Source organism: Melopsittacus undulatus, chromosome 5 (genome assembly GCF_012275295.1).
Source record: "Melopsittacus undulatus isolate bMelUnd1 chromosome 5, bMelUnd1.mat.Z, whole genome shotgun sequence".
In the NCBI taxonomy this organism is placed as follows: Eukaryota; Metazoa; Chordata; class Aves; order Psittaciformes; family Psittaculidae; genus Melopsittacus; species Melopsittacus undulatus.
The window spans coordinates 44,262,984-44,283,791 of NC_047531.1; the positions used below are offsets into that span (position 1 = coordinate 44,262,984).

General features: G+C 57.6%; 1 protein-coding gene across 1 annotated transcript; it reads left to right on the forward strand.

The window, feature by feature from the left end:
* The first annotated feature begins 10,916 nt into the window (after positions 1–10,916).
* On the forward strand, positions 10,917–20,116 carry SHISA8 (shisa family member 8). The gene is made up of 4 exons (XM_034063416.1): positions 10,917–11,714; positions 18,383–18,507; positions 18,618–18,758; positions 19,381–20,116. The coding sequence occupies exons 1-4, from the start codon at positions 11,167–11,169 to the stop codon at positions 19,656–19,658; spliced, it is 1,092 nt and encodes a 363-aa protein (XP_033919307.1). The 5' UTR covers positions 10,917–11,166; the 3' UTR covers positions 19,659–20,116.
* Positions 20,117–20,808: the final 692 nt, after the last annotated feature.

Here is a 20,808-nt window from a genome sequence, read left to right on the forward strand (position 1 = left end):
TGCAGTCTGCCACACACATCTGTGCGCCTTGCAATTGTGGTGCCAGCAGCATGCTTCATGGACTCGCATTTGGTGACCACCTCTGGAGCTGCAGGACGCCTGGGAAGGTTTGGAGCATCTCCCTCTGCCCTGGCTACAGCACCACTGCCCCAGTGCAGCCTGGCTGGCTCTCCCAGCAGTGCATCCCTCTTCCAGCAGCAACATTGGCTGGTCACCAACCCAGGACAGTTCAAGGATTTGCTCATGATGGGTGAGAGCAGAATTCCATGTCTGCCCGTGCCCAGTGTTTCAGAGCTGCAGTTTCCTCTGTAGTCTCCTCTGGAGCCATGTTCCAGGGGACAGAGCGAGCCTCCAAGGTGACCGCAAGAGATGAGCAGGGTGTGAGCCACAGCACCCAGGGGAGATATGGGACTAATCCTTGTGACATCTTATATCCAGAAAGAGAGGAAAACGGCAGGAGACAAGCCGGGAGCAGGGGGGGCGATGGCTGACAGAACCAGGCAGTCCTTCCATCACATTTAAGAGAGTTTGTTTTCCTTCTGTCTCCTCAGATCTGTCTTCCCACTGCAATCGCATGGAGCCACGCGCCATGCGGCCCCCAGGGAAAAGGCAAGGGGAGGAGGACTGGCTCAGGCTCGTTGGGAGACATTCCGGAGAGAGGCTGCAGCTCCAGGCAGGTCATGCAGATGGGGATGCATCCCCTGCTGTGAGCCAGATGGAGAGCAGAGGGCCGATAGCCTGCCCAGGATCCCCACCAGGTATACGGGGAGTGGGATGTGTGCCAGCAGCCCAGCTATCTTGCTCTGGAGGGGAAGCATCTTTGCTGCAGGAGGAGACTGCAATGTCCATCAGCACCCATTCCAGGGAAGTCCTGGCACAGTGCTGCCCTTGGGCACCTGGAAGCAGGAGCCAGGTTTGTGGAAAGCCAAAAGCTGGCATAAAGATGGTGAGATTAAAGAAAATTTAAAAAAAAAGGAATTTTGGGACTTTTCTTATTTGATCTCCACTCCTGAGCCTCCAGGCTGCCCTTGTGTTACCTTTGCAAGGCTTTGCTCTGTGAGCAGGAGGACTGGAAGCCCACATCTCATTAATGAAGGCAGAGCCCCATAGGCATTTGTGTGGAAGGGGAACCTATCAACGTCTGGGGGGCTCCAGACCCTTCAGCTTCTAAAGCCACTGATCCCCCATAGCACAGGGAGAAGTGGCACGAGAGCAGCTGCAAGGGCAGTATGGCTTGCAGGGGCATCTGTCCCCCGAGGTACCTCTGGTGCAACAGGGAACTGTCTCTGGCGATGATGTGGAAGACGGTAGAAGGCCCATTCAGGTGTTGCTAATTCTGAGGACTGAGCTTTTTTTGTCTGTGCAATTCCGCTGCTCGGCAAGGCATGACATTTCCTACTGCTGCTGTCCCAGCCATCGCTTCTCCCACTGGTCCTGCTGCCTGCTGAGGGCAGGCTGGTGGCAGCCGCTGTCCCCACACAGCCAGAGAGCTCCTGTTCAGGGCTGAAGGACAACCTGGACATCTGAGCTTAACATCCAAATGTGGGCTCGATGCTAAAACATCCCCTGCCTCTCCAAGAGCCATTTGGTACAAGGCATCTCTGGTACCACTTTCCTGCTGCAGGATGGTGCAAGTGATCTAGCTGAAGATGATCCTGCTCATTGCAGGGGGTTTGGACTAGATGAGTGTTGAAGGTCCCTTCCAACCCAAACTATTCTGTGGTTCTGTAATTCTAAGTGTCTGAGGCTTTCTCCTTCACCTAAAGTGTTGGAAATACTTTAGTGAGAGTAGCCTTAAGCTGTCAGCTCTCCCCATGAAACAGGGGCTCCAGCCTTCACTCAAGAGGGGCAAACTGGGTCAGGAGAGCTCCCAGGTTTCCAAACACTTAGCTCTCTGTGTCCTTCACACCTCCCATAATCAAGGGACCAAGGTCTCATCTTAGTCTCTTTAACACAAAGGGAGCAGAACCCAGAAGATGCTTCTGGCCATGCTGTGCTAGTGATGTGACTGTGATAACACAGCAGCTCTGGGGCACAGTGGGGAGCAGCTTTCTGAGCCAGCCTTGCTCTGCCCAGGATCTGGTTCCCCATTCCCATGCCCCAGTCAGTAACCTGGTGCGGAAGCCTCCAGCCAAGTTCCATTCCTCTCCCAGTGCTTGTCTCAGCATGCAGCAGCCTGCACTTGCCCAGTGGTGCCAGCTCCAGTGGCTCCACCCCTGATGGCTGTTCCTGCTTAAAAAGGATGCGGATGGCAGCTTTTACACCTATTTCCGACCTGGCTCAAGTGCTGCTGGCAACAGAGGGGAAACTCATTGCTGGTGGATGCCAAGCGCTCATTTTTCTCCTTGCGCTTGCAATTATCACCATTGGTTGTGACAAACATTGGCAAGCATTAGAAGTTAGCAGGGCAGCAACGCTGCATTTGAGCCAATCACCACTGAGGGCATGCACATCATCAGCATCTGCCTGCGAAAGGTTGATGGTGCATCCTGAAACAGTGCACAGAATGGAAAGCAAAGGGTGAGACCAATGACAGCACCTGGGGCTCCCATCACAAGATGAATGTCCATCAATGAGAACCCCATTAGGGGGGACAACGGGGATATCTGTCCCTGCAGCAACTATTGGACCATAAACATTTCCAAGAGGAGCAATGGGTGAGGATGAACACCTGCCCTGTGCAGGGTCCGGGAGGCTCAAACTTAGCTCTCCCCACCGGATCTCACACCTTCCCTGCCCATGGTACATGACCTAGCACACAGGAGGCTTCATTGTCCCCTCCATCTGCACCCCAACTCTGTGCTCAGGAGATTGCAGAAGTGAGAGCAGACCTGTCACATCCTTCATCCTGAGCTCGCCCCACTGCTTTTGGCACAGTTTTAATGATGCTTGGCTTGCTCCAGCCTGACACACTGCTTTAGCCATATACATGTCACTGGATTCTCATGTATTATTCCTGTTCTTCTTCATTTAGTCCTATTCCTCCCATTGCACATTTTCCTTCTTACCTTGTCCTTTGTGAGACTGCAGGTAGTTACTGAGCTACTTGTCTGGCCTCGGTGCTTTGAAAACCTCACATAGATCATCAGAAATAACTTGTTAGGAGTCAGTACCTCTCCTTCTTTTCTTTCCCTCTTTTCCTTCCCTTATTTTCCCAAGATTTTCCATGGATTCTCCTGCATCCCTGATCACAGGTGTTTCCACTGTGCCCCATCCCCTAGTCCCTTGCTCCCCAGGGTGATGGCACCCACCCGATGCCCGATGCTTGTCTCAAAGCTGCTTGCTAATTCACTCTCCACTCATCCCTAGGCTGCACCTCTAGACTCACTTTATACAGCACTTTTTATCCCCACAAATATTTGCTCAAGCTGAATCTCACCCTGCCAGCTTGCAATGGCCCCATGCTCTCTCCAGTGGCTCATGTATGTTAGGGATGATCACACACCACCTGGTGAGACAGGGAGGCAGGAGGAGAGCAGGATCTCTGGAGCATGGGGACAAGCCAGCCCCAATGCCAAGGCTCTTCTGCTCTCACTAGAAATGGTGGCAACGTCAGTGCCAAGCAAGTTGCATTTTACAATGAGTTCCGGTTTGTAGTGAATATCTCACACTTTCCTTTGCTGCAGCAGTGAGGAGTGGGATGAGGTGGGGGGTGGCGGTGGTGGCTGAGGCTCAGCAGTGGATACTTTACACCCCTGGCTGTCATACGTGATGAGCACTTACCTGGGTTCAAGAGAAGCCCAGACAAACTCAAGAAGAAAAAACCCTTTGGGACACACCGAATCCGAGAAGCAATCCCTGGGTCAGGAGTCCTCCATCCCCAGGCTGCTGGAGGTGAGGAGATGGCCTGGGGAAAGTCTCAGTAAATGCTTGCCCTCTGACTGTCTCTTCAGCATCAGCCTTTGGTCGCTGCCAGGGCAGGACAAACCCTTGGCCTGACCCTGCCTGCTCTTACCCTTCTGAGGGGCTTAAAGACACGATGGCTTTGTCTTGGGTCCCTGGGGGACGAACACAGAACTTGTTTTACCCAAAGCTCTGCTGCTGCTGGTGTCCATCCTGTTCCCAGGCTGGGATTTGAGAGGCAGAAGGAAAATGCCATATCCAGTGGGAGTACCAAGGTGACTCGTGGTTACCACAGCGAGACTCCACTGGCACAGCACAGGGATGGTTCCTGTAGAGGGAAAAGCGGCACACTTGAATTTGAGTCTCCTGAAAGACTGAAGTTTATTGCGCAGTGAAATGTCATCAGGATAATGACAGGAGACCTGAAGCAAATCCCTGATGCTAATAGGATTGGGCCGCCTTCAGCAGGTCTCACTCGCAAAGGAGACTGTGCCAAACGAGGCTGGCTCAAGAGCCTGTAGGCTCCCAGGGGGTGAGGGAGCTCTGCCCACAGCCAGCCCTCTGATAGCAAAGCCCTCTCCTCCTCCCTAATCTGGGGGAAAGAGACATGGAAGGGCAAAAGCATCCATCCTGGGACTGCTCTTGGGAAGCCAAGGGTGAGCAGAGGGGAAGAGGCAGCTGGGCCTGTGCCAGCCCGAGGGAAGGGTGGTCCAAGGAAGGTGATGGTCCAGGAGGCAGCACGCTGCTCCCTATGGAGGCAATGTGCAGGAATGACATGTCTGCATCTCTATGTTTTGTTTACCTTCTCACTCACCCTCATCTTCTGCCATGTGAAAAGCAAACCTGATGCACTGCCCACTCCCCCTCCTTCTGTAATGTTAGTTAAGTACCTGTTCTGCTCATGAGCCTTCCCTGATGCCTGCCCCAAAGCCCCTCTTTCTCAGGACATATCCCTGATAGCTTTTTTCACCCCCTTGCACCTCAAAGAAGGCAGGAGTGCTGCCTTGTCTTTCCCTTGCTGGAAAATTAGTATAATGAGAGAGGACAGTGATGCTGAGCTCTTCTATGCCCCCACTAGAGAAGCCTGTCCCGTGGCATGGGGCAGAGCAAGCAGAGGAGAAGCTGGATGTGCTGCAGCTGCAAGGGTTCCACTAGACATCCCGTTTCCATGTTAAATCTCCTGAGACGGCCACAAGCATAGGGCTGAGCAGCACACGCCTGTGCCCCCTCTGCCACGCATTGACACACAAACACATTGACGTGGCTGCATCCCATTCCACCGCTCCTAGTCCCATGACGACCCTGGCACATCAACACCAACACCCTGCTACAACCACCCACATGGTTACAGTCACCAGGGCCGGGTGAAGGTGACAAGTGCCCCCCTGCATGTCCCCGGAGATGAGGAGGGGCCGCAGGTTTGCATGGAGCATCCTGCTGTGCGGGCCCTGCTGTGCGGACCCTGCCGTGCCGTGCTGCTCCACGGGCTCCCCGCGGCACCCGAGTGTACCTGGCAGGCGGCCGGTACCTGTGCCGGAGCCGGCGCTTGGCACTGCCACCCTTCCCAGGGAGAGGCTCTGCCCGCGGCTGCCGGTCTGCCGCCGGGACGGCATGCCGCACGCTGCTCCCGGCCATATGGCCCGCTCCCGCACACCCTGCGCACTAAATCCCCCCGCAAACACTAGCGGCTCACTCCGCTGCCACCGCCATCGCCAGTCCTGAAGCTTGGGGTCCCTTTTGCTGCCACAGCCTAGGGTTTATTGCAAATCCAACAGGGGCAAAAGCAGCCAGGGCCTGGCCCCACTGCCCCCTGTCTGCTCTGCAGCAGAGCCTCCCCAGCCCTGTAGAAGCCCCGCATGGGCAGAGCTGCTCTTATCCCTTCTGCATTTGGGTGTGTTTTACCCTAAATGACTGGGGTTTGAATCAGCAACTTGCATGAGGGGTGGTGAAGGAAGAAGGGGTGAGGAGAAGGGATGCCATGGCAGTGCTGGGTAAGATGGGCTGTGCACCACCATCTCCACATGTGCTTATATGGTCTTTTGATGCTCAAAAGGCTGCTGGAAACTTGCTTTCAACAGGAAAAGCAGAGGATGCTCAGGCTTCCCTCACAATAGCTGCAGGGACCAGCTGCACAAGCCCAGCATGAGAGGGAGGTTTAGGGCTGGGCTGTTCTCACTCCACTCACAGGCACCTGTGAGGAAATGGTTTGGGTCCAGTGCTGCACCAGCTGCCCCAGAGCTCAGCTTAGTGTAAAGGGGGCTGCAAAGACACTGCACCCACCTGCAGGGTGATATCCAAGCCACACCAGCAAAGCCCCAGGGGCCAGCGAGCTTCTGGGTACTGAGTGCCTGCACAGGGAGGGCATTCACCAGTACAGCCCCTGCCACCATCATGGTCTCTGGGGTTAATCCTAAATGCAAAGTCCATACACAGCCAGCCCTGCCGGGACCCTAAAGGTCATAGCCAATGCTTGGGGGCCTCTGTGGCCATACCTGTGGGCACGGCTGCCCTCTAACAGCGGCAGCTGGGGGAACTCAGGCTGCCAGCCTGGATCCTGCTCACCCATACTGCAGCATCAATTAAAGATGAGCCCTTGCTTTGAGCTGATTTTCTCCTCGTTCCTCTGGATGTCGTTTTTGTTCAGATGCAGCCGCCTTTGGGAAACAGAGCTTGCAAATCTCAACTTTTGAATGTTTGCAATTACGATCGTAATGGTAAAGGCACATATGCTTCTGTGTTCTCTAGAAGCCATTACGAGGCACAGTTGCTCTTTTACAGCCGTTTTACAGCCAGAGCATCAAGCACAAGCAGGGGAATAAAACCCTTGTGCACATTGGGATGGAAGTAGGGTGGCTGGGAGCTGCTCCAGGCTCTGCTACAGCATCCATGTTCCCTCCTCCCCATGCATTTAACTTCCCCCTGCTTTAGCTCACTATCACAGACACCAGAAGCCCATGATCTCCTTCAGCTTCCCTCTTTCACTGAGCCCATGAGGACATGTGGAAGGGAGCAGCATCTTACTGCATGTTAGCCCAGCACCCAGCCCCAGGGATCTCTTATCCCAGTCCTAGACCATGGGTCCAGGACTTCCCAGCAGGATGCTGGTGGCCAAAGAAATTTCCCCCATAGTGAGGTTAAATGCAAGGAGAGCCTCCTTTCTAGCTCTGCTCATGGCTGGAACAGCACCAGCTTCAGCAGTCAAAGTTTTGGAGGGGGACAGGTTTGTCTGGGTGTCATGGGGGACAGTGGGAGGTGCAGAGGGTGTCAGCACCCCGTGTACCCCCAGGGGTAGTGGCAGGATTCTGCCTCTTCTCTCCCTCCAGGCAGGGGACAGCATCACAGCACATGCTGGCAGTTCTTCCCGACAGCCTTCGTTTGCTTCCAGCTCTTCCCAGCTGATGATGTTGGGCGTTAGCTGCTGATTTGCAAGCAGCAAGATCAAGTCTAGCAGCGCTCCTTGGCACATGGGCAGGAGGTGCCAGCTGGCAGGAACCCTCCTGCTCAGCACAGCCCTTCAGTATTGGGTATCCACCTCACCATTAGCATCTTTTCCTCTGTTCACCCCTTGGCCAGGGGACCAACTTGGTCCTGCATGGCAAAAAAACACTTTTGGGAGCTAATGTCTCTGATTCCCTGGCTCTTGCAGGGACTCTCTTGTAGCTCTGGGGCTCTGAACACCCTCTGCCTGCTTTCACATGGAGCTGATTGCACCCCAAAGCCTCCCGTGCTCAGGGACACTCAGGTGGCTTTGCTTCACATGGGTGATGGCTCTCTCATCATCATCATCATCATCACCAGGCAGGGGCCTGGCAGCTCTGCCTGCCTTGCACACCCCCATGATGGGCAGGGATCTGGGTCTGTAATTATCTCTGGCCACGACGCAGAGATCATTGCCAGAAACAATCTGTTTACAGTGTCAGTGCTTGGCGTATTCCTCCCCACCAGTATCCTATTTCTGCAGGCGCAGAGACACCCTTCTGTAGTCTGGGTGGCGTTGTCACTGCAGGGAATATTTCTGTGACATCCTCCAACACTGGTGGCCAAAGCCTTCCAGAGCTCCTCTCCCAACTCCCCATCCTGAGAAATGCCCATGGATGTTGCATGCTTTTGATTTTGCTTTTTCTCTGGAGGTCCCTGCTGACCTGATTCTTCCTGCAGGTCCTGACACTGATTCCTGGAGATCTGAGTGGTGTGGGTGCCAGGTTATAGCATTTCACTGCTGCAGCCCCCTCCCTTTTGGGATACAGCTAGTGGCTGGGTTTTTTGTTTGACAAAGACAAGCTGAAGGCTCAATAGGGTTGTGGGTGGATGTGCCAGCAACACATGGAGCCAGCTCTTACCAGGGGGTTGCTCCTCCACACCGTGCCCCTGGGTTTGCTTTCCTTCTGGGTTGATGCACGTAGCTAACGCCTGTGAGCAGCTCTCCCTCCCTCGCTCTTGCTCCCAGAGACCCTTTAAATCGTCTGCTTCACACTCAGTGAACATCCTCTCCCCTTTAAACCCATTCCTGTTCTCCCAAGTCACGCCAGGCAACTGTTTTCCAGCAAACTCCCTGATTTTGGCCAGTTTTTCGCTCTGCTTGCTAACAGCCTGTTAAACCCTCCAGGCCCCTGCGGCAGCTTTGCTCACACGCATGTCGGGAGCAATCGCCCAGTGCCTGGGAAATGACTGCTGGCATCACCTGGGCAGCAGCAAACTTTGCTTGTGCAGCTTTTCTCAAGGCCGATGCCACTGTTGGTTATTAGTGCTAACGGCCCCCATGTCTGCCACTTCCTGCAATGGGGCCTTTCATCAGAGAGTGCCTCCGAGAATGGAGGAAAGTTGGCTTTCGAAGATGTGCAGTTTTCTTCTACCTCGCTGGCTTTTTATTTCTTTCAGAAAGCTCTGGAGGCTACAAGCTACCTTGCCTAATGGATCTCTATTAGGTTGTGGCACTGAGGGGGGCAATCAGATGTATCCCGGGCTCCAGCTGCTCTCTTTATCCATGTTTTCAACAGTCTCTGGCTTTCTCCAGCGTCCAGATGGGAAGTGGCTGGGGGCCTGCAGAGCCAGGCTTGGTGACTTGGGAGAGGATATTTCATCCCCTAAATCCCTCCCACAGTAAAAAATGGCAGCGTTCCACCCTGCTGTTTGTGCAAAGTTCCCACCCAGAACACCGCATCACCTTGATGCTCAGGGAGGATGAAGACAGTGTGTTCTATTCCCCTGTGTGACACATGGCACAGTGCTCTTGCACCCCAGCAGCTTGCAACAGCCAGCTCTAGCCCCACATGCCCACAGGAGGCTGACCAAGCTCCGGGGCAGGGCAGTAGTCTCTGCAGGATCTCCGTGGCCATGTGACACCCTTAGCCTGCTGGCTGTGGAGGGGCAGGTAAGGGATTGTTCTGAGCACAGGCTGGTCCACAGAGCTTCAGCGCTGGCCCAAAGGAATGAGCTGAGCCTCCCGACCTGTTTTGTAGAGTCATAGAATTACAGAATGGTTTTAGTTGGATGGGACCTTAAAGCTCACTCAGTTCCAACCCCCTGCCACAGGCAGGGACACCTTCCACCAGACCAGGTTGCTTCAAGCCCTGTCCAGCCTGGCCTTGAACACTGCCAGGGATGGGGCAACCACAGCTTCTTGGGGCAACCTGTGCCAGCGCCTCAGCACCCTCACAGGGAAGAATTTCTTCCCAATATCTAATTTAAAGCCCCCTCTGTCAGTTTAAATCCACTTCCCCTTGTCCTGTCACTACAGGCCCTCATCAAAAGTCCCTCTCCAGGTTTCTTGTAGGCCCCCTTTGGGCACTAGAAGCTGCTCTAAGGTCTCCCTGGAGCTTTCTCTTCTCTAGGCTGAACAAGCCCAACTCTCTCAGCCTGTCTCCATTGGAGAGATGCTCCAGCCCTTTGAGCATTTTCATGGCCCTCCTCTGGACTAGCTCTAGCAGGTCCAGTTTAATCCCGTCTCTATCATTACAATGTCTTTTTGCACCACTGCATGCCTGTGTGCTGGTATCTGGATGCCAGCACTGCACAGCTCAGAGGCAGCCCCATCCCCCAGGTTAGAGTACCGACAGGGCAAGGCAGGATGAGGCAGTATTTGCCAAAGGAGAGAGTGGTGGTGCCGGATTTGCTGCCCTTCCCTGCAGTAGGATGCAGGACCCTCAAGAGAGGACGAGAATGCACCCATAGATCCCATGTATCACTGCCTGCTGCCCTAGCCACCCTTGTCCCACGCTGCACAACATGCCAGTGGCGGGCAAGGGGCTCAATGGCACCTCAATTTCCTGCCCCCTGTTCTTGCCACTACAGCCCAGTAAATGACACCTTTCTGGGGAGAGGACCTGGTGGTGAGGATTACTACCATTGGTATGAGTGACACCAGCTGGAGGACAGAGCAGTGGGTGAACATCACCCAGACACCTCCGGACTTTGACATCCGAGCAAGGGGCTCTCCCGTGGCTAAAATCATCGTGGCTGTGGGGAGAATGCATTTCTGGAGGTGTCCCAGCACCCCTCCCCCCTTCACCCATCCTGCAGCCCCGCTGTGCACAGCTCCCCTTTGGGGATGCTCACACGAGGCTGGGTCTGCTGCTGTCTCCCTTGCCCGCTTGTCCCCCCGCTGTGGGGCTGCTGAAGGGCCCCCACAGCACCCCAAAGTGCCACTCTGCTGCTGCGCAGCTCCCGCTCGGGATCGGGGGGGTCTCACAGAGGAGCGGGGGGGGTGCTCAGGGGCCGGTGCCACGCGTGCCCGACGGGGAGGGCGGGCTCCGTGCCGCGCGGTGGCTGCGGGCGGGCTGGCAGAGGACTCTGTAAAGGACCTTCTCCGGTTTCCTCGGGAGGCTCTCGGGCGGCGGAGGAGCCGAGCCCCCCTCTCCTGGCCGCGCCGGCTCCCTCCCTCCCTGCTCCCGCCTCCCTCCTCCTCCTCCCGCTGCTCCTCCCGCCCCGGGAGCTTTCGCTGCTTTTCCCTTTCCCCCCTGTCCTCCGCGGAGCGCGGTGCCGGGAGGCGCGGGCAGAGGCGCGGGGATGGGGCGGCCTCCGGCCCCCTGCCCGCCCGCCCGCTCCCGCCGCCCGCCGCCGCACCCCCTCCCCGGCCGGCGGGAAGCGGCGGCTCTGCCCCTCCGCCCGCCTCGCCTCCTGCTCTGATCCTCTGCCCCTCGGCCGCTCTGGGGACGGGGTACGTCCCCTTGCACTTCTCCCCCTCCTTTCTCTTTTCGTCCCCCTTTTTTTGCCTTCCCCCTATCACCCCCCACCTCCCATCCATCCCGTTTCTCCTTTACGGGGGCTCTTCGGCGACGATGCGGCCGGTCCCGGGCGAGCGGCTCTAACGCGCCCTTCGCCCGAATGGCCCCGCGGAGCCGCGGGCGGATGGAGCCGAGCTACGTCGTGGGTATCTGCTGCCTGGTGCTGCTGGAGCCCGGCCGGGTGTGGAGCGGCGAGAGCAGCACCGGGGCGCCAGGTGAGAGCGGGAACGGCAGCCAGGTACCGGCGGCGGAGACCACGGCCCCGGCGCCCACCGGGGCGGCACCACCGGGTGGGGACCGCTGCCGCGGCTACTACGACGTGATGGGGCAGTGGGACCCGCCGTTCAACTGCAACGCCGGCATCTACCAGTACTGCTGCGGGACCTGCGGGTACCGCTTCTGCTGCCAGTTCAAGACCGGGCGGCTGGACCAGAGCGGCTGCTCCAACTATGACACCCCCAACTGGGTTAACACGGGCCAGCCACCCACCCGGGTGGACGAGACCCCCGAGGACCCCACTCGCGATAGGACCAACATGATCGTCTACATCATCTGCGGCGTGGTGGCCATCATGGTGCTGGTGGGCATCTTCACCAAGCTGGGCCTGGAGAAGGCACAAGGTCCCCAGACGGAGATGACCGTCTCCAGGTAATGGGATCCGGTCCCCACCAGCCCCACTTGATCCCCCCCCCCCCCCCCCACTGGGCATTGTTCCCAGACCCTTCTGTGGAGTTAACCCCAGCTTCACCTTGGAGCTGATGAGAGGGTGAGGTGAGCCCCAAAACCCCCACCTTAGCATGCTGAGACATCGGGGGGGCAGGTGTTGGCTTCAGCCCTTCAACATGTCCTGGTGGGGAGGGCTGCCAGACAGGACAGCCTTCATGAGAAAGGGTGGTTGTACACCCATGCCCTCTCAAAACGACATGCTCTGTCCCTTGAGCCCTGTCCGTGGCTCAGGAGAGCCATCCCCACCACCAGTGGGGTGGGTGATGTGAGCTATAGGTCGTGGCTTCCCCCTGCCCGCCAAAACAAAGCTGTGGTTCCCGATGTGCAGGGGAGATGAGACTGGGTTTGACTGTGTGTGAGGTGACTCGGGACTGCAGTCCCCTTGGGCTCAGCCTCGCTGGCAGTGCAGAAGGGAGGGGAGATGGCAAAGGCAGCTCCACCGTGGCTGCTGCGTCTCCTCAGTGTGCGTGTACACACCTGTGCACGCATGTGTGTGCGTGTCCATGGGGGTGCACAAGTGCCCGTCTCTGTGCACCGGTGTGGGACACTGTGGGGGAACAAGCTGTGCACCCACTGGGGCTCAGCCTCCAGTGGGCACTTGGCCCCTCCCCATGGCCCCATGGCCACTGCACTCTGTGGCTGCAGCCCCTGGCTTTTCAGCCTGCTGCTGGGGCTGAGTGTGGGGGCAGGTTGGGGTGTCAGGTACACTTTGGTTCTGGGGACCCCCTGTGCCTCCCCCTGCTCCTGCCCAGCTCCCCTGGCTGTCAGGGCACCTTCCCTTCTCCCTCCTGCACCAGTCCTAGCTCCAGATACACCCCATTTCAGGGCTCTACTTCACGTCTTCCCGGTGGGGACAGCAAGCCTGGAGAGAAACCCATTTTTTATGTCATTTTGTTCAGGGAGTTTAGCTTAAAATGAAAAAACGAAACCACAGGGCTGGAGGAAGTGGTTCCACTGGGACAATCAGAGTCACCCTGATTGCACGCCCTGGCACAGACACCCTCTCCTCCCCCGTGCCTGCCCGGGGATTTGGCAGCCACTGGGTGCTGCATCCCAGGTCCGGACCTGCTGCACCCCATCCCCAGACCCACCCAACTCCTTGCACCCACCCAGGGGAGCAGAGGCTGAGCCGCTGCTTGGAGGAGGGTCATATCTATGCATGGATGAGGCTCACAGGTCCCTCCTGAGCCATGTACAGCAGTTCTGGGGGGTCAGTGCTGTGCCCCCATTGGCAGGGAGCCTGGCTGGGTGCTGCTGCACGCCTGCACCTCCTCCCTGTGTCACCTGAGGAAGTGCTGGCACCTTGACAGGATCAATACAGCCTCCGCCAGCCTCCCTGCCTCCTGACTCCACTTCCACTCTCCCACCGCCACATCTCTTTTTGGCCTCCCCCCAGTTCCTGGGAAGGGGATACTGTGTGTGGGGAGAGCTCACCCCCAGGACACCCAGACCCCTTTCCTCATTCCCATGCCTTTTCACACCACCAGGACTGCTGGCAGGACTGCTGCCACTACTCACCAGGCGTAGCCTCAAGTCTGTGTCTCGGGAGCTGTTCCCTCATAGTCCCCTCTCCCCCCTTCCTTGCTAATCCAAACTTTCCCAATGAGTTCAAGGAGATCAGTGCCTTTTCTCCTCAAAGCCACAGACCTTTGAGGATATGGGCCAGGAGAAGGCAAGTTTTCCTTGCCTGCCTTTGTGGGACAAAACCAGAAGGGCACCTCCATCACTGCAGAAGTCAGGAGGGTTTCCTCATCTCCTGTGCCCTGTATCCTTCTATATAAAGCCACCAGCCACTCTGGTTCCACAGGCATGGCGATTGGCAAGCTATGGCAGGGTGTGAGCGGTGCATGGGGTATAGAGCCCCGGGCACCAGGAAGGGCACCAGGCTGGACTGATGGATGCTGGACTGATGGAGACAGTGCCTGGGCTGCGTACACGGCACTGGCATCAGGAAAGGGATGCTGTCTCCTCCATCTCAGTGAGCACTCACTCAGCCCCGGCATTACATTCTGTCTCAGTGCTTGTGAGAGAACAGGGCTATTTCTAGCTGCCTCATTCCATACCCATGCATGGCTCGGGCAGTGCCACTGAGCCTCCCTCCTTACGCCTCAGGTAGGAGCTTCTCATTTGCTCCTTGGGCACCGCATCGTGGCCTCGGGCCAGCTCCCTGTTGCATGGCCGGCTTGGTTTCCATTCCCATCCCTTTCTCCCTCCCACCAGGGTTTTTCAGCTCCTGGGGAGTGCTGCCTGCTACCCCAGGACAGCTCCTGCTGCCGCTGCTTGCAGGCTTCCCACTCTGGGTAGGAAGGTCAACCATTTCTGCACCTCCAGATGTTTATCATGGTCCTGGTGGGAGCGCAGGGTGAGCGGCCAGGTGCAGAAACCACGTTAGCTCCTCCTAGACAGACACCTGAGCCCTCGTCCAGCTTCTCCTAAGATCCCCATGCCTCAGGCTGCCTCCAGTATGGTTTCTGTTGGCTGTGGCTGCTGATCCACCCTGATGAGCTGCAGTTACCTGGTGTGTCTTCCCCTCCCCATCCGCCTTCCTCCTGCAGGGCCTTATGGCAACTCCTCAAACCCCTCTCCTTCCTGCTCTGCTCAGGCTTGGCACCCATCCCCAGCACTGGCTCAGCCTGGCCAACCGTGTTGAGTCAGGAGCCCCTGTTTTTCTCCAGGCCCTGAATCTGCAGGGACACCAGGTCCTTGGGGGCCACTGGGATCTGGCTGTGCACATTGCATGAGAGCAGGCAAACACCCCTGACCTCCCCCAGAACCTCCTGGAGAGGGGATTGCAGTTTATGGCTGGGGTGAGCATCCCTATGGGGAGAGCTGGATGAGGAGCAGCCTTCTGGGGGGCAGTGGGATGCTGGAGAGGGGCAAACCAGCCTAGTGGAGCAGGTACCCTGGCAGTCGCTGAACCCCCAGTTCTGGCTTTTCAATCCCCTTGTCCACCATGCTATTTGGGGTCCCAAAACTGACAGGGTTTCTTCCCTCACTGCAACTGACCACGCCAGGTATTTCTGCAGTCCATGGCCATGCTTGAGGTCAATGCTCAAGGTAGTGGCTGGTGGAGGTGGAGAGGTGTTTGTTTGCAGGCAGCATGGCAAGTCATTATGTGCCATCTGGGATGAGGGAAGGGGCCCAGCTCTGGCAGGGAGGGAGACTGGGATCCCTGTCCCTAGACTGGATGCTGTGTCCCTGCAGGTGGGCTCACTCCCACTGCCTGCACTTTGGCCAAGGTCTGTTCCTCTGCCACAGCTCCAGTTTCACAAAGGTACCTTTAGCAGGATCCTTCCTGAGCAGTGTCCCAGCCCAACCAGGCAGGTGTCCCACAGAGCTGAGTGCATGGATGGGCTCAGCCTGCCCTGAGCAAATGCACTGTAAGCCATAGGAAAGGTCCCCACCATGGCACCTTGGTGAAGGTGGCACTGTGGCTGGGCATAGAGGCTGTGTGTCCGGCTGGGTGCTGGCCCACCTGCAGCCATGGTTTGCCATGTTTCTCCTCCATCACTGTGTGCTCTGCCATGCCCTGGGTCACGCTCCTACATGCGCACCTCCATTTCATGCACCAGCATTCCCATGGGGATGGCCCGGGAGCACTGAGAGCTTCATTCCAGCTCTTTTCATGGAGCTGCCATGGCCTCCAGCATCACTGCCCCCCTATCTGCCTCTTCACTTGGTTTCCGGGCTCGTGCCAGGCTGGTTTGGCACAACCAGGCTTGCTGAGGGCTGCGTGCCCACACAGGAGAGGCTGTGCTCAGGCAAGCTTGGGTGGCGGCAAGCGACCTTCACCCATGGCCTCATGCGCTCAGCACCCGCGGCCATGGTGATGGATGGGGGCCTCAGTGGTGCTGCTCATTAGTGTTTTGTTGCAGGTGAGCAGTGCAGGTTTAGAGCCACATCAGCCCTGTGTTCCCCACCTCCACCTGGACCCTGGAGCTGCCACAAACCACCCAGTGACCCAGGGAGATGTGGCCTGACCTTCCCCAAGCCCCCAGCCATGGGACTGTGCAGAGGCTCATGAAACTCCCCAAAACACAGACAGACATCAGCTCATCAGCACAATGTCACCCTCCAGGTCCATCTCCCCTGCGCTGCAGGGCCTGGGGACAGGGACTGGGGTACAACCCTCAGGGGCCCTGCTGACAGCCCTGACTGCTGGTGCGAGGGTCGGGGGTGAGCCAGGATGCTGCCGATGCTGAGGGCTCATGCATGCTCCTCACCTTAGTGAAACAGCTCATTAAGAACTGCTTGTGCTGCTATTGGTAACTGTTATCGTCCCAACACCCTGGGTGGCTGGCATGGAGGGCACGCTTGTGAGAAAGAGCGTTGATGGATTTATCTGGAGAGGAAGTCACAGATAAAGGATTGCTCAAGCTTCATAAATAGACCCGAGGGGAAAAAATATGAGAAAATAGGTCAAATCACATTGAACTTCCTGGTGAAACGAGCCTGGTTGAGTGCTGGGCCCTGGGGACAGGCGAGAGCAGGCAGTGGCCAGAGCACCCCAGGGAAGACTGGAGCTGATGGGACGGCAGCTCCCTGCATTGACAGCCCACAGCCACAGGGATCTGCATCCCCCAGCCCTGCCTGGGCACAGCTTGCAGCCCAACCAGGCTGGTGCCCAGAGCTCCTCTGGGTGCAGCACCCATGGCCAAAGGAGCCTGGCTGGGCTCAGAGCTGGAGCAGTGGCTGAGGAGGGCTCTGGGGAGGTGAGGGGTTTCAGTACAGCCTACCTGGGCAGCACGGTCCAGGGTCTGAGCATCCCCACAGGGAACAGGTTGTGTCTTCTTTTCAAACACCATTTCCCGTGTTCCAGTTTGAACCTGTTCCCTCTCATCAGCCTGGCACTGTCCCTGTTGCACCCTCCCTTCAGAAGTTCACATATATTGATAAGATCCCCTGGAGCCTTCTCTTTGAGCTAAACAGCTCAGGCTCACCCAGCCTCTCCTCACAGGGGAGATGCTCCAGTCCCTTCATCGTCTTTGTAGCCCTTTGTGGGAGTTTCTACAGTATGCCCATGTCTCTCCTGTACTGGGGAGCACAAAATGGACACAGCACTACAGGTCTGGCCTCACCAGTGCCAAGAGAAGGGGAAAGATCACATCCCTTGGATGGGCTGGCAACACTTTGCCTGGTGCAGCTTAGGAGACCGTTCTATGCCCCAAGGACATGTTGCTGGCTCACAGTCAGCATGGTGTCCTCCAGGCACTTTTCCACCAAGCTTCCTTCCAGCTGGTCATCCCCAGTATACACAGATGCCAGGGACTCTTCTTCCCCCATTCCAGTTTATTCTGCCCCATGAGGGCCCTGCTGGCCCATTTGGAGATGTTGGGAGGTATTACCCAAAGCTCCCCAAGAACGCTGTTAGGTGAACCCAAAGGGCAGCTCCCTTGTAGCTTTGCTCTTGCCGTCACCCTGTGATGTTGACTGGATCCAGACTGGGAGGGAATTCATCCCAGGAGCAATGCTTGGGGCCCTGCAAGCATCCACACCACTGGCTATAAGGCATTGCTTTCCCCATTGCTCTCGTTGCCTTCCCTGGCAATTCCCTGCACTGGGTTCATTGGGCTTTTATGCGCTCTGGGGCCATGAGCTGTCACATCCACCAAGTCAGGATTATTCCCCACTCCTCTCCAATTTGCATTTATGCAGCACATTGAGTTTAATCTGCTGTTTATTGTCCAGCCTCTCGCTAACGCTGAGCTCCTGCTGCAGCTCATGGTGTGTGTCTGTGAGCCAGCCAGAGTCACCAAGGTGCAAGGCGTGGGGATTAAGGAGCCAAAATGAGCCCTGAGTGGACACCCTTGTGTAGCCACACGGGGGGAATGGTGGGTCTCTTCATCGCAAAGCCTCATACCAGCAGCAGCATCTTGTCCTGCCCTCGTGCTTGCTGCCAAAAGCAGCATGTCCATGTGGACATGTCCTGCTCCGGTACCGCCAGTGTGCCATGGGACTGCAGCATCACTGTGCATGAATGTTAAACAAAATAGGGCTTTATCTTATGTGATGGTGCTTAATGTTTAATGCTCGTACTCATAAGGAGGCTGTTACGCATGGATAGTCTGTGAGCTGGTGGCCATCACTGGCTCATCCTCCTCCCCAGAGAGCCACAGGCAGCCTCTCTAATCCCTTCCTTGGGGTCTTCTTTGCTCTGAAGGGACTTCAGAAATGTCACCTCCTCTCCCACCTCCACCAGGCTCTCACTCTGGGGGAGCATTCCCGAGGTGTTGCTCCAGCTGGTGTCAGTTCAGGTTCCTCTGACTCGGTTTGTCATAACCTTGCAGCCTGCTCCAAACCTTGTGCCTCCATCACCATCCGCACCCACTGCCGCTCCCAGTCCCAGGAGGGCTCAGCCCCCATCCCCTGTTGGGGGAGCTCACCAAACCCCATGCAGAAGCTGGGCCAGGAGCCCAAGTGCACTCCTTGCTCCCACGGCCATTTCCTAACCCCAGGCTGCCTGGCTCTGTCTCCAAAGAGGGGGCTCAGATGTGGGGTGCTTTGGTGGGGTCAGAGGAGCAGGGTATTGCTCTAACGGCCTTTCATTCCCCCCCCCCCCCCCCCCCCCCCCCCCCCCCCCCCCCCCCCAGGACGCTGACAGACCTGCTGAAGCAGCCAGGTCACGGCCCCTCCGAGCACATGGACGGCCTCACAGGGAGTGTGCAGGTCTCGCTGGGTGAGGGTCTTGCCCATGGTTCCCCCCGGAACAGTGCAGGTAAGGTGCTGGCACGGTGGGGAAAAACAAGCTCCCCATGGTGAATAAAGGCAAAAGCGTTTATTCACCCAGCCTTCAGCTGAGCCCCCCCGCCTGCCTCTGCCCCCCAGACAAGCCACCCTTGAACAACGCTGTGGCCATTGCCCCCACACTGGGGCAGCCCCATGGCCATGGCAAGCGCCTGCCTCTGACCAGCAGCCTGGGCCTGTCGGCCCCTGCCTACGCTGCCTACACCACCCTCAAGGCTGGAGGTGAGTGCTGATGCTTCATGCGTGAGGGGATACACCCCATGGACCCCACAGACGGGTGGGAAGGGGTGGGAGACTCACAGAGGGGCATGGGCAGGACACGCACCCCAGGGCTCCTGGGCAACTGCTCATGGCAGAGGCTTTGCTGCCCCCCGCTGCCCCCCAGGCCTGCTGTGCTGCCCAGCCAATCAGAGCCCAGGATCCCCCAGGGACCCACTGCACTCCCCAGCCCAGATCCTCAGAGCCCAGGATCCTCCATGGATCCACTGCACTTCCCAGCCAATCAGAGCCCAGGATCCCACATGGACCCACTGCACTCCTCAGCCAATCAAGGCTCAGGATCTCCTATGATCTACTGCACTCCCTACACAGCTAGAGCTCTGGACCCCTTAGGATCAACTTCTTCCTTCAGACAACCAGCGTTCAGGATCCCGCATAGACCCACGGCACTCTCCAGCCAGTCAGCACCCAGGATCCCACACACACCTGCAGCACTGCCCACCCAATCAGAGCTCAGGATCCCCCCTTCTCTATAGCGCTTCCCAGCCAGTCTGTGTCCAAGATCCCCCACTCCCCACCCAATCATCCCACGGGATCCCTCCCATTCCACGCCCTATTCCCACAGAGAGCGCCCCCGAGGACTTCTACCTGCGGCTGGGGGCCCCGGAGCCTGCCCCCTCCTGCACTCTGTCCTTCCCGCACGCCGAGGCGCCCGTGCTGCCCGAGGGCTGCCCGCTGCCCAAGGCCAAGCTGCCGGGGGGCCCGGCCTTCCCGGGGGGCTGGGAAGGGGCCGCCCCCCGCGCCCCCCGCCGGCCCGGCCTGCCCCTGGGCGCCGCCACCCCGCTGTACGGGCAGGCACCGCGACACCTGGCCACCAACAGCAAGACCGAGGTCACCGTCTGACGGCGGCACCGCCGGGGACGGGGCTGCCCCTCGGCTGAGCGCCGCTGACAGCTGCACGAACCGGACGTGGCAGCGGATGTGCCGCCTTCCCGGGAACGGGGCGGGCGGCTGCGCTTCGCCATCGAGCAGGCACCGTGGGGCAAGGCTCGCAGTCCGAGCAGCAGGGTTCTGCCGTGCCCAGCCTCCCCGGGAAGGGGCCGAGCCGGGGGCACACGGACACTGCGCTGCTCAGGGGACGACGCTGGGCAGGCTACAGCTCCCAGTGATGGGGGACACGTCCTGCCGGGACCAGGCACCCCCACCCAGCTGCTCCTGTGAGCAAGACGGCAGAGAGCAACAGCCTCAAAGCACTGTCCTGGTGCTGGCAGCAGAGCCAGAGCAGCCCCTTTCCTTCCCCAGCCTCCCCTTACCCACTGCCTCAGCCTCCACCTTGTCAATAAATACTACATTAAAGTGTATGGCATTGGTATGGATTGCTTGGGGGACTCCATGCTGCTCCCAAAACCCCAGCTCCTTCCCCACAGGCAGAAGGGTGCAAAGCCTTCTCCCAGTGATTCGGAGAAAACTCCAGGAACAAACTTACCCACAGTTTCAAGCTGACAAGCAGGTATCCTTTATTGCGGTGCCGGGAGACACGGGGGATATCCCGTATTGCTCTACAGGCCATCCTTGGGCATATTACATCATTTTCCAGAAAGTTTCCCGCACACATACAAAAACGTGATGGTCTTTGAGGGTCGTTTACTTTTCCAGGCTTAACTAACATTACAGACACAGCAATCATCTTTCTACTTCCCAGTTAGTTTAAGTGTGCGCATCTGCTAGTCCCAGATACTCCTCATCCCCAGGTCCTGTTCTTCCATTCTGCTTTTCTTACACCTTTTGTACTAAGGTTCTGAGGACCTGAAACTATGTCAGCTACCTTCAGACATTTTCCATTACAAAGCCATTACACTTAACATTACCTAGAACTGATTACATTTTGTGCTTTTGTGCCTCCTTGTCTCACCAGCCATGGAACACCTCCCCCAATGGAGGAAGTGGTGGGAACAGTGCTTCCAGAGCCAACTGAACAACCCTTTGAGCAGCCACGTGAAAACCAAACAGCTCTTCTCCCTCTGAAGTTTAATGGTTCTGACAGAGTGTTACC